This window comes from Pelobates fuscus, chromosome 12 (genome assembly GCF_036172605.1).
Source record: "Pelobates fuscus isolate aPelFus1 chromosome 12, aPelFus1.pri, whole genome shotgun sequence".
Lineage (NCBI taxonomy): Eukaryota > Metazoa > Chordata > Amphibia > Anura > Pelobatidae > Pelobates > Pelobates fuscus.
In genome coordinates, this window is record NC_086328.1 from 140,350,328 (window position 1) to 140,363,904 (window position 13,577).

General features: G+C 43.1%; 1 protein-coding gene across 1 annotated transcript in view; it reads right to left on the bottom strand.

Annotated features, from left to right (window-relative positions):
• Positions 1 to 10,016: 10,016 nt before the first annotated feature.
• Positions 10,017 to 13,577, bottom strand: part of TNNT3 (troponin T3, fast skeletal type) — a 28,040-nt gene continuing 24,479 nt past the window's right edge. The window contains exons 13-14 of the mRNA XM_063437544.1: positions 11,876 to 11,916; positions 10,017 to 10,271 (exon numbers count right to left, since the gene is read on the bottom strand). Of these exons, the coding sequence (XP_063293614.1) occupies positions 10,223 to 10,271; positions 11,876 to 11,916 (90 nt within the window). The 3' untranslated portion in view covers positions 10,017 to 10,222. The remainder of the gene's footprint in view (positions 10,272 to 11,875; positions 11,917 to 13,577) is intronic.

A 13,577-nucleotide genomic window follows, 5' to 3' on the forward strand; every position in this document is an offset into this window, starting at 1 on the left:
GCAGTATATGCCTTATCCCCACAGGAGAGTAGAACCATGGATGAGTACATCAAAGATTCTTTAAATAAAGGTCACATATGTAAGTCATCCTCGCATGCTGGAGCAGGCTTCTTTTTTGTATCCAAAAAAGATGGAGAATTACATCCATGCATTGATTACAGGGCATTAAACAAGATCACTTAAAAAAAAATGCCTATCCCATTCCCCTTATCTCCAAATTGTTTGACAGACTCCAGGGTGCTAAGATATTTACTAAACTTGACCTTAGGAGTGCGTACAGTTTGTTAAGAATTAAGGAAGATCATAAGTGGAAAACGGCATTTAACACTAGAAGTGGGCACTATGAGTACCTTGTCATGCCTTTCGGCCGTATTTCGTTATTAATGATGTGCTCAGAGACTATATTTATTATTTTGTTCTAGTATACCTGGATGATGTCCTTATTTATTCCCCCGACCTCCAGACTCATCATAAACATGTCAATCAAGTGCTACAAACTTTGCTTGAAAAGGGGCTTTATTGCAAACTTGAAAAATGCGGCTTTGACCAGACGGAGGTACAGTTTTTGGGGTATAATATTTCAGCCTCTGGTTTCCAAATGGATCCTCGTAAACCATAGGCCGTTCTACACTGGCCATTACCTAATGGGTTAAAAGCAAATCAAAGGTTTATTGGTTTTACTAATTACTACAGGAGATTCATCAAAGGGTTCTCTTCTGTGATAGCCCCCATCACCAATATGACACATAAGGGGGCTAGTTGTACTGTATGGTCTAAGAAAGCTAGAGAGACTTTTGAACTTCTTAAAATGTTTTTTTATCTGCTGACATTTTGGTACATCCTGACACTAGCAAAACCTTCATACTGGAGGTTGATGCCTCAGAAACAAGGGTAGGGCCTGTTCTCTCCCAGAGGGAGAGACCTTTGCATCCTTGCGGTTACTTTTCTAGAAAGTTGTCTCCAGCTGAGCGTAACTACGATATTGGTAACAGAGAATTGTTGGCCAATATACTTGCGCTTAAAGAATGGCGGCATCTTTTAGAGGGTTCCAAGGATCCCCTTCTGATCATAATTGATCACAAACATTTGGCATATATAGGTGATGCTAAACGACTGTCTTCTAGACAGGCTAGATGATCTTTGTTCTCATCTCGCTTTAACTTTATTGTCACTTACAGACCTTGTCCCAAGAACGTTAAGGCTGACGCCTTATCTAGACAGTTTGACATTGAATCAGAACAAGAACAAGATACATCCCCTATTGTTCCACCTGAATTGATCATTGCTTCCACTGTTCTTTCCTTGTCATGCCCTCTTCTTTGTGCTATCATGCTCAATCCCAGGCACCTTGCAATAAACCTCTAGATAAATTGTTTATTCCGTTGCTTAAAAGAGAGGAAGTAATGAGGGTATTCCACAGCAATGTGACTGCCGGGCATCCGGGTATTAATAAGACATATCCGCTATCTCAAGATAATTTTGATGGGATTCACTCAGGAAAGATATCAAAGAATATGTGGAGGCCTGTTCTGTATGTGCAGTTTAAAAGGTTCCTCATAGACTTCCTTGTGGATTGCTACATCCACTTCCTGTACCCAGTGTTCCATGGTCCCATTAGTCCATGGATTTTATTGTGGAACTTCCGAGTTCGAAAGGTTATACCACCATCCTTATTGTGGTTGGCCGCTTTTCTAAAAAACGGCCATCTTCACAAGATCTGGTTCTTATATTTATACGCAACATTGTCAGACTACATAGTATTCCTCAAAATATTGTATCTGTCAGGGGTTCCCAGTTTGTGTCACGATTTTGGATGCATTCAATAAACATTTGGGTATTGAATTATCATTCTCTAATTCTTACCATCCCCAAACCAATGGTGTGGCTGAGAGGGCTAACCAATCGTTGGAATTTTATTTTCATTGTTTTGTGAATAGCACACAGGATAACTAGTCTGAATTGCTGCCCTGAGCCAAGTTTGTCAGGAACAATGCTACCCATGACTCATCTGGACATAGCCCATTTTCGCTCGTCATCCTTCTGTTTTACCTGCTGTATTCTCTGACACAACTGTTCCTGCCCAGGATAATCACCTTACTTCTATTCGTGAGACTTGGACTAAAGTTCACTCTGCCCTTGAGTGACGGAATCAGTGAGAGCCTGCAAGCGATCCCTCAACTCCAGAACGTACGGCATGATAGGTATTCTTTCCTCTCCTGTGTTACCCTCCCAGTGATCCCATATGAGATCAAGGGGTCCCCGTACTTTTCTCCCGTAAAGGAGTTTGAAGGGGAAGAGCCCTGTAGACACCTGGGGTACTTCACGTTAGGCAAACAGGAGATGAGGGAGAAACCTTTCCCACTGCCGAAAGGAGACTGCGAACGTCCTAAGCATCTGCTTGAGCGTGCCATTAGAGCGTTCACAGAGTCCATTCGTCTGTGGGTGGTAGGGAGAGCTAAACAGGGATTTTACGCCGCTACTTTGCCATAACTGTTGGGTTACAGTTGCCGTAAACTGGGTCCCCTAGTCAGATAGAATCTCCCTAGGAAAGCCTTCCCTAGTAAAAATTTTCACTAGAGCTTCAACCACAGTATCTGCCTCTATATTAGAAAGGGCTACAGCCTCTGGGAATCTAGTAGTATAATCTACTACCGTGAGAATATAGCTCTTTCCTGAGGTGCTGGGCTTATGAAGGGTGCCTATCAAGCCCACGGCTACCCGGTGGAAGGGCTCCTCTATCATGGGTAAAGGCGTTTTGCCTTTGGGTGGTCACCCCTCTTCCCTGTGTGATGGAAGGCACCTTGACCCAAGGCTCAAGCTACAGATGACCGGATGTACAGTCTGTTTTTACTTTCATGTTATGCTTTGAACTTTTTGTCTTGTTTCAGTGTCTGACAAGTAAGCATAAATTATTTACTTATGACATTCTGTGCTTTCTGAGGAGACGATTGCAACTTCACACTTTGTACCCCCCTTCTTATGTCCTAACTAACTTAATTGAAATATGCTTAGTTCTGTAAATTCCTTTTCCTGATGATGACAAGATGTGGAGAAAAGGTAAAGGACTGTGTTTATTATTATTATTATTATTATTGCCATTTATATAGCGCCAACAGATTCCGTAGCGCTTTACAATATTTTGAGAGGGGGGGATGTAACAATAAATAAGACAATTACAAGAAAACTTACAGGAATAATAGGTTGAAGAGGACCCTGCTCAAATGAGCTTACAGTCTATAGGAGGTGGGGTATTAGAAACATTAGGATAGGAAATATCAAGTAGGAGTGAAGCAGAGCTGGAGGAGAGAGCAAAGCACTATTCCATAGGGACAGGTATGTAAGGGAGAGATTACTCTGGGAGGCCATACGCTTTCCTGAAGAGATGGGATTTAAGGCCCTTCTTAAATGATTGAAGACTAGGGGAGAGTCTGATGGCAGTAGGCAAGTTATTCCATAGGAGAGGAGCCGCCCGTGAGAAGTCCTGCAAGCGTGAGTTGGCCGTACGGGTGCGAGCAGCGGTCAGGAGGTGGTCGCGGGCAGAGCGGAGGGTACGAGGAGGGGCATACCTCTGGATCAGTGAAGAGAAATATGAGGGGCTGGAATTGTTCAGTGCTTTAAATGTATGGGTTAGCACTTTGAATTGACTCCTATAGGATACAGGGAGCCAATGTAAGGACTGGCAGAGGGGCGAGGTGTGAGAGGACCGACTGGATAGGAAAATCAGTCTAGCTGCAGCATTCATTACAGACTGTAGCGGGGCAGTACGGCTTTTGGGGAGACCAATCAGGAGAGGGTTACAGTAATCCATGCGGGAAATTACTAGAGCATGGACAAGCTCCTTGGTAGCATCTTGCGTAAGAAAGGGGCGGATGCGGGCTATGTTTTTGAGTTGGAACCTACAGGACTTGGCAACAAACTGGATGTGAGACTCAAAGGTGAGACCAGAGTCAAGTATACCACGAGTATTGTACCCTATGATGGCTCAAGTAGCCCGTGGACCCACACATTTATCCAAGATGAACATGAACTGTATAGTGACTACCCATTGGGTGGCACCTGGGTTTACAGCTAAGCATACCCAAGCTTGCAGGATTTGTGCTAGTAATAACCCCGGACAGGCTGTCAAAACACCAGGTAAACATATCCCAAGGCCACTTTACCCGTTTCAGAGACTGCAGATAGACTATATTCAACTGCCTAAGGTAGGAGTGTTTGAATATGTGTTGGTGTGCATTAATCTATTTTCAGGTTGGCCTGAGGCCTACCCAGTGTCGAAAGCCCCAGCAAGTAAGCTTCTGAAGGAACTGGTATGTAGATACAGGGTAGGTGAAGTGATTGAAAGTGACAGAGGTAGCCATTTCACTGGGGAAATAATGCAAGAAATAATGAAGGCACTAGGGATCAGTCAGGCCTTCCATACCCCTTACCACTCCCAGAGTAGTGGGAAAGTAGAAAGGGCAAATGGCAACCTAAAGAATAAAATTGCAAAAGCCATGCAAGAGACAGGTAAGCTTTGGTCTGAATGCCTTCTCTTTGAGATTCATCCCTCAGCCAAGAAATGGTCTATCCCCTTTTGCAATTTTGTTTGGATGTGCCCACAAGACACTACAATTACAATATAGTAACATGACCTCCTATGCCCAGGCCCTCCATAAGTAGTTAGGGCAGGTGAATAAACAAGATTCTATTCCAGATCCAGACTCCAGTTCTACCACTCATGAACTACAACCTGGAGATTGGGTAGTGATAAAAAGACACAAAAGAAAAGGGCTTGAACCATGCTTTGACGGTCCCTTCCAAGTGTTGCTAACCACAGCCAACTCGGCGAAACTAGAAGGAAAAGCCACGTGGATACACGCCATTCACTGTAAACAAGTCACTCTGACTAATCCACCGACATGAAGCTGTTCGTATCCTTTACCATTGTATGCTCTGTTCAGATATGCTACTCTGACTTGAGACCAGAAGATATGCATTGCAGATAACAAAGGCTTTCAATTTAACCTTCTTTTGCCTCAACCCTCTCCTCAGTACTGAAAACGCCATACAATCTTGTCTTATAGCTGTGCCTACCCCCATCCCACTCTTGGAGAAGTACCTACATACCCATAGACCACATAAAACTCTACAACTACATTCTAATGCTTTCAGCCCACTGGTAGGCAAGCCCTCCCCCCCCCAAGCCCTGAAGACAATTAATGTGACAATCGCTGAACCATGTTGATCTTTTTCATGTAATTGTTTAAGAGACTATCTTCGAATGAAGGGGCACATACTGCAGCCGTTTCCTCTACCCTCTTAAAGAAGGGTTTGAGCATGTTCTGTTTTGCCCCACATGGTGGAAAAATACAACGAATTGTAGAGCCCAGAGCACCACTATGAAATGTATCCAAACTCACCAAGTTATGAGTTACCATCACCATGTCTATCTCCCTAAAGGGTTGACTTTCTCCTATTGAAATTTTACTTATGCTTATGTCCCAGGGAACATTACAGGAGGTCCCTGTGCAATCTCTCACCTAACCATGATCATGTTTTCCAAATCTGACCTGATCTGTGAAACCACCCAGCTACACAAACCGCAGAGAGACAGGAGAGATGTCAAAAACACCCTTACTTCAGATTGTAACCCTGAAATCACTCTCTTATCTAAATCCGAATACTCTGCCCTTGCGTACTCTATGGTAGGAGTCCCAGGCTTAGCACTGTATAATACCCTTGGCCCTATGCCTGTTCCCTCGCCAGAGGTTTAAATGCAACATCCCAGGCCCTGGAGGCAGTGGTGTATTTAGGATTTGGGCTGCCTTAGGCAGGACGGTGCTCGGGTACCCCTCCCCCTCCCAATTTAAATTTCCCCCACCCCTTCCTGTCAAGGCCGCACTTTGACAGACGCATACACTCATTGACAGACACACACTCTCATATACACTGACAAACAATGACATACACACACACTATTACTTAAACACACACTGACAGATGCACGCACTCACTGACCAATACACACATTCACTTACAGACACATACACACTTCTCCCAACACTTACAAATTATTATTTTTATTTTATTTTAAATCCACCCAGCCTCCCTGGGAGAGCTGGAGTGGACTGCTTACCTGTGCAGTGGTGCTGCTGGTTGGGCAGGCAGTGGGCGCACAGGCTGAGTTGGCGGCGCTTAGTGATGATGCCGGGAGCCGGTCTGACGTCATATTCCGGCTCCCGGCTTCATTAAGCGGCGCGGAGGGAGCTAAGCAGAAAGTGCTCAGGTGAGTATGTTCCCTCGCTGCCCGCATCGGGGGGGTGCTCAAAAGTGGCCAGCCGGCCAGCTCTTGAGCCCCCCAGGATGCGAGGCAAGCAAGGGATCTGCCTGGGCATTTGGGGGGTGGCTTTTTTTGCTGCCACCTGGCAAAGTGCCGCCCAAGGCAGGTGCGTTGTTTGCCTCGCGGAAGACACGTCCCTGCCTGGAGGAACTTCTAATGGATTAATAAGAAAGCGATCCTTGAAAATAGGGCAGCTATTGACTATTTGTTAATGAAACATGATTTAGGGTGTGAGGCAGTAAAGGGCATGTGTTGCTTTAATCTTTCGGATGATAGGACCATGATCCATGAGCATATACAGAATCTGCACGATCTAGTGAGGGAAATAAAACAAGATACAGGGTTCTTTGGGATTGGAATTGGGCCTTTGGTCTTGGTACATGGCTCAATATGCTAATTAAGAAAATATTGTATTTCTTGCTTATCACAGTATTTATCATAATGATGATTTTTCTGACGTTTAAGTTCTTGCCCTGTCCTCATCCTTGTGTAAATCAAAACCTCATGTTGGTCGAACCGTAACTTATATGCCAGCTTCCTCAACCTCTGATACCTACAATGCTGTATACCTGAGAGAACTGTGGTGAATGCATAATAAAAGACCCACAGGAATGACTAGCATACCTAGACATAACTCAGACACTTGGGTGAGTCTTGGGGTCAAAAAGAGGGGAATTGTACCAACCTCTCCCCATCCCAACACTATAACTACCCTAAACCTATACCAACCTCTCCCCATCCCAACACTATAACAACCCTAAACCTATACCAACCTCTCCCCATCCCAACACTATAACAACCCTAAACCTATACCAACCTCTCCCCATCCCAACACTATAACCCTAAACCTATACCAACCTCTCCCCATCCCAACACTATAACAACCCTAAACCTATACCAACCTCTCCCCATCCCAACACTATAACAACCCTAAACCTATACCAACCTCTCCCCATCCCAACAGTATAACAGTCTTAAACCTATACCAACCTCTCCCCATCCCAACAGTATAACAGCCTTAAACCTATACCAACCTCTCCCCATCCCAACAGTATAACAGCCTTAAACCTATACCAACCTCTCCACATCCCAACACTATAACAACCCTAAACCTATACCAACCTCTCCCCATCCCAACACTATAACAACCCTAAACCTATACCAACCTCTCCCCATCCCAACACTATAACAACCCTAAACCTATACCAACCTATCCCCATCCCAACAGTATAACAGCCTTAAACCTATACCAACCTCTCCCCAACCTCTCCACATCCCAACACTATAACAACCCTAAACCTATACCAACCTCTCCCCATCCCAACACTATAACCCTAAACCTATACCAACCTCTCCCCATCCCAACACTATAACAGCCTTAAACCTATACCAACCTCTCCCCATCCCAACACTATAACAACCCTAAACCTATACCAACCTCTCCCCATCCCAACACTATAACAACCCTAAACCTATATCAACCTCTCCCCATCCCAACAGTATAACAGTCTTAAACCTATACCAACCTCTCCCCATCCCAACAGTATAACAGTCTTAAACCTATACCAACCTCTCCCCATCCCAACAGTATAACAGCCTTAAACCTATACCAACCTCTCCCCATCCCAACAGTATAACAGCCTTAAACCTATACCAACCTCTCCCCATCCCAACACTATAACAACCCTAAACCTATACCAACCTCTCCCCATCCCAACACTATAACAACCCTAAACCTATACCAACCTCTCCCCATCGCAACACTATAACAGCCTTAAACCTATACCAACCTCTCCCCATCCCAACAGTATAACAGCCTTAAACCTATACCAACCTCTCCACATCCCAACACTATAACAACCCTAAACCTATACCAACCTCTCCCCATCCCAACACTATAACCCTAAACCTATACCAACCTCTCCCCATCCCAACACTATAACAGCCTTAAACCTATACCAACCTCTCCCCATCCCAACACTATAACAACCCTAAACCTATACCAACCTCTCCCCATCCCAACACTATAACAACCCTAAACCTATACCAACCTCTCCCCATCCCAACACTATAACAACCCTAAACCTATACCAACCTATCCCCATCCCAACACTATAACAACCCTAAACCTATACCAACCTCTCCCCATCCCAACACTATAACAACCCTAAACCTATACCAACCTCTCCCCATCCCAACAGTATAACAGCCTTAAACCTATACCAACCTCTCCCCATCCCAACAGTATAACAGTCTTAAACCTATACCAACCTCTCCCCATCCCAACACTATAACAGCCTTAAACCTATACCAACCTCTCCCCATCCCAACAGTATAACAGCCTTAAACCTATACCAACCTCTCCCCATCCCAACACTATAACAGCCTTAAACCTATACCAACCTCTCCCCATCCCAACAGTATAACAGCCTTAAACCTATACCAACCTCTCCACATCCCAACACTATAACAACGCTAAACCTATACCAACCTCTCCCCATCCCAACACTATAACAACCCTAAACCTATACCAACCTCTCCCCATCCCAACACTATAACAACCCTAAACCTATACCAACCTCTCCCCATCCCAACACTATAACAACGCTAAACCTATACCAACCTCTCCCCATGCCAACAGTATAACAGCCTTAAACCTATACCAACCTCTCCCCATCCCAACAGTATAACAGCCTTAAACCTATACCAACCTCTCCACATCCCAACACTATAACAACGCTAAACCTATACCAACCTCTCCCCATCCCAACACTATAACAGCCCTAAACCTATGCTTACGCTACCTGTAACTGTATACCTGCCCCAACCTTACTACTATCCTCAAACCTACACTACCCCTAACTCTTAAACAGTATTAAACACTTACATGACTAACCCATACCCCTAAGGAATTCCCCCTTCTAATATCAGTACTGACATCAGATGGATTTCCCAATACGGTAGTAGGCAACTCATCGGCACTCCAGATATAGTGGGCTAAATTTCACCTGATGCTTTGCCTGCATTATGGCTGTAAGAGTATCATGGGAAACATATGGAGTGCTGAAGGTTGCCTACCACTGCCCTGGTGAAACCATAGAGAGTGGTGTGTGATTGCCATCTACTGGCTATTTTCAGCTTGCTCAGCTGCAGTGTTCTCAATTGATTTAAATGCCTGTATGCAGTACACTTTGAAGTGGCCTCGGCAGGGAAGCTCCAGGTATCAATTGATACTTGGAATTCCCTGGTGTGAGAAGGTATTTCACCCTGCTCAGTAGCCATTAGTAAACATTTAAATGTGTCAATATATCCTAATGGTATGAGAGCCCATGATACATCCTTACACCATGAAGGGTTTGATGAGACACCCTTACGTCATGAAAGGATTCATATGGGGATGGTTCCTTCATTATAAATGTGGTTACAGTACCACTTACCTGTGGTATGGGTTACTTCCCTTCCTCCCTCTATCATTGAAGCTGCTTGGCTTTTAACAAAAAGATGTATAAATTCATGTAAACGTAGGTTCAATATTGTAATTTGGGTTCATGCTTACATTAAGGTATGGACCACATCTCTTTCAGGACGGGTCTTTCATGCTTCCAGTTGAAACGCATAGATCTCATGGATACAAAATAAGCTTTTTTATCTTTTTCTTTGAGGTGTGTCTGAGACAGTACCAGATATTTTTATCTCATTCGGTTAAGAAGCTTCAAACTTTATTTACAAAATAGAAGAGGTTATACAGAGCAGTCCACAACAGAAAAAGGTGACCCGGGGGGAGACAGGATGACTATCGCGTAGGGCACTAAGTAGAGCCGGCTTCCTGCAGTATTGGGGATGGTGAGCGATAGGAGGAGGGAGTCTGCTCTCTGTCACGTCCTAATCATTACTTTTGGGGTTTTACTTCCAGCGGCCCCCAACCTTTCCTTTGCCACCTGCCTTCTTGCTGCTGTTAATGGGAAAATTAGACAAAGATCAAAGAGGATTAAGGTTATACAAAACTTCTACCTCCCTCACGTGGGCATCTGGGTTTCTTATTCTTTTTAATTTTTTTAATTATGGGGCACAGAATTACAGGAATGGAGAATTGGAAATTCAGGAAGAGAAAGTCAATGAGTGAATGTACAAGGAGACCAGATGATTATGAAGAACTATAGAAAAGAAAACCAGTGGCCCGGTGATGGTGATATACAAGAAGGAACAATTTGAAGTCTGTACAGATCCACTGGTGCAGAGCATTCACAGGCAATGGTTACTTACCATATCCTCTGGTGTTAGTTTAGAAGGACTGTGCATACCTCACACATGCTTTTACTTCTCGTTATCATGCATACTAGTCGTAGGTACGGACTGTTGTAACTGTCACCAGCACAATCTAATTGGCCTCGGTTTGTAAGATATCAATATTATTGGCTCTTTTAACATGGGCTGTGCAGATATTCAGTTGCCCCTCTGTAATGTCGGTGATCAGGTACGGAAGTCTTTCTACTGATGACAGGACCGCAACCTCCAACTGTTTTAAATACTATACCTGTTATAACTGTCAGTGATGCATTAGAGTAGACCTAGGTATTATACTTACTTGTTCTGCACATTACAGGGTTGGACTGGAAGGTTACTTGGTAACATTTATCTTGTTTAGACAGTAATACTGGCCATATTTGGTCTCTCTAAATCCAAATAATGGGTAAAGCATGGAGCTCAGGCTAGCCAAAGTAACTTTTAAGGTTAACAATACTCAGTTATGTAATAGGGGCTGGTAGGTTTTACCTTTTCTTATAATTAAGGAGCAAGTGCGGATATTAGATTGGAGTTAAGTATCACTTTAATATAAAACATCTTGGGTCATACAAAGAATAATGTTTGCATAAGAACATGATTGTGTTTTAGGCAAAACAGGTTTGGGATCACACAATGTTATTTTTGGGGACATACTGTGCAGATTTGGAGGGTTTAAATGAATATGAGTAGAGGAACATGCATAGGGTTTAAATTGGTTTCAACATTTCATTCCATAATATAAAAAGTGTTGGGACTTGGAATTATAATAATGAATGTGCTTTTATATGCCGTTTATGGTAGAGTACGGCATGTGTTGGTAAAACAGATACAATATCGGAGGTGTGGACAAGTTTGGTGGCGTAGTGAATACGGATTTGGTAATAGAAAACTAGGTGTTGGGTTCTATGGTTTTGTGCAGTTCATAATTTCCAAGGTTGAGGTCCTAAGATTCACAATATGATCAATAAACAGAAACAATCAATGCCATGGATTTAGGCAGCATGGTTTGTACATCAAGGCCCTTGGAGCTACATCCATCCAGAATGGGTCTTATTAGTTAACACATGACTGATTGAAATCTTCTGAAACTTTGGAAGTGTTTGGAGTCCGAGTATATTCACGGTTGTGTTATGGAAAAGGATTACGAAAGGTAATTTAGGATTGTGGTGAATGTTCGTAAAAGAGATGGTAAACCAAAAGGGTGAGCTCAGATTTAGTGTATTTGGAGACAGGCTGTTTTAGGTTAGATTTTGTAATAGTGTTACTACTTACTGTTTCTGGAGTTGATCAATACGGTTCCTGAGGGTTGTAACCTGTTAAAACAACACACAGCCCATTTATGAAGACGAGTTCTCAAGAACTTCCTACCTCCAGCTCCACTGGACCTTCTTGGAGGTATAGCAAGGTGTATGATGTACATAAGTTACCTTATACCCTTTTTAACAGGGCAGCACTCCAACCTGTGAAAATGAATAGTGGCAAACGAGCCCTGTACCTCTGACACACACACAAAAAATCCAGACATTTCTTCAAATCTAGATACTTACCGTCAAACAACACCTGGGTTAGGTCCTGGAGCAGAGGAACAAGTCCCACCCAGTAACCCCATTAAAAGCCTCAAAAGCACTGCAACAAACTCCAAGACTGCAAGCACCCTACGTGTTCGTTTGCAGAGTAGTGATTCCAGGAAACAGACTGTGCACATGGTAGTTCCAAACACGTTGTGGAGATACACTCTATACTGAGCTGCGTGGCAGTTGGGGTGCTGAGACTCTATAGCTCCACAAGAAGTAGCATAATCAACCTTTAACAATTCAACCATTAGAGTATAATGTTCGAGATCCAGAGATACCGTATGCCACCAAACTTACCTAGTTTCAAATGGTTAAAATGGTTTGTTATTTCTTATTTATATAATAAATATATGGTGGGCATTATAGTAACAAAATTAAATAAACTTTCACTTTTGGAAGCAAAGAAATACTGGAATACAAACTGGTGCAGTCTGAAATAACCAATAAAACAGGGGCTGTAAAGATTTCTATTTTACCCATAATGCCTCAACATATAAGCTTTAGCTTAGTTATGTTAAAACGTGGAGCCCTCCCTGTTTGTTACTGGATTTCGATAGAGTTTGTGCAGGTCAGTTCACCTATGTTTCTAAAATAGAGAATTGTGGGTGACATTACGTCTTTGTATCACCCCGTGTTTGGAGTTTGCAGTCTTGGAGCATGTTTTATAATATCTCTTGTAACATTTGCTCCAGCCTCATACCCAGTCGTACTAGTTCCTACTCTGTCACATGCCTGCAAGAACCACCTTGTGCTGCTCCCCCTTCTACTTACAACTTGGAGAGTTCTTCCACTCTCCTATGCAGGGTCGTAATCTAAGAGAGACCAAGATAAGGACATGAAAAAGTGGCATTTACAGCCAGAAATAGTTCCAGGTTGCACCCCATGAGTGAATTTTGTATGGCTTCATGACCTCGTTGATGGGTGGATTGTGAGTGAATTAAGTTTTTTTACTAAATTACTAGCCTTTTACATTTAACAATAACCCTACCAAGTAAATGAACTGTCAGCTATTTCTCTTACATTGTGAATGAACGGTTTCCTGTTACCATAGTAGACCGATCTTGCTATGATGTTAATGGATGTGTATACAGTTCTTATTCTGTCTCTTTATGCTAACAGTAGTATGTAACATGCTAATATGTAACATGCTAGTTCATATATGGCTTGAATTCTGATCTGGAATATCAAGTAGACTGGAGTATGGATACACTGATGAGCTGGATCCACAGTTGGATCAGAACGCAGAGACACAATGGACAGTCAGACATTGATAGTTACTTCGTGAATGTATTCGCTTGCCACATACATACATATAGAATATGATATAAACAAAGACTGGCACGTATAATATGATCCAGACACAGGCTGGCACATGCGATATGATCCGTACATAGACTGGC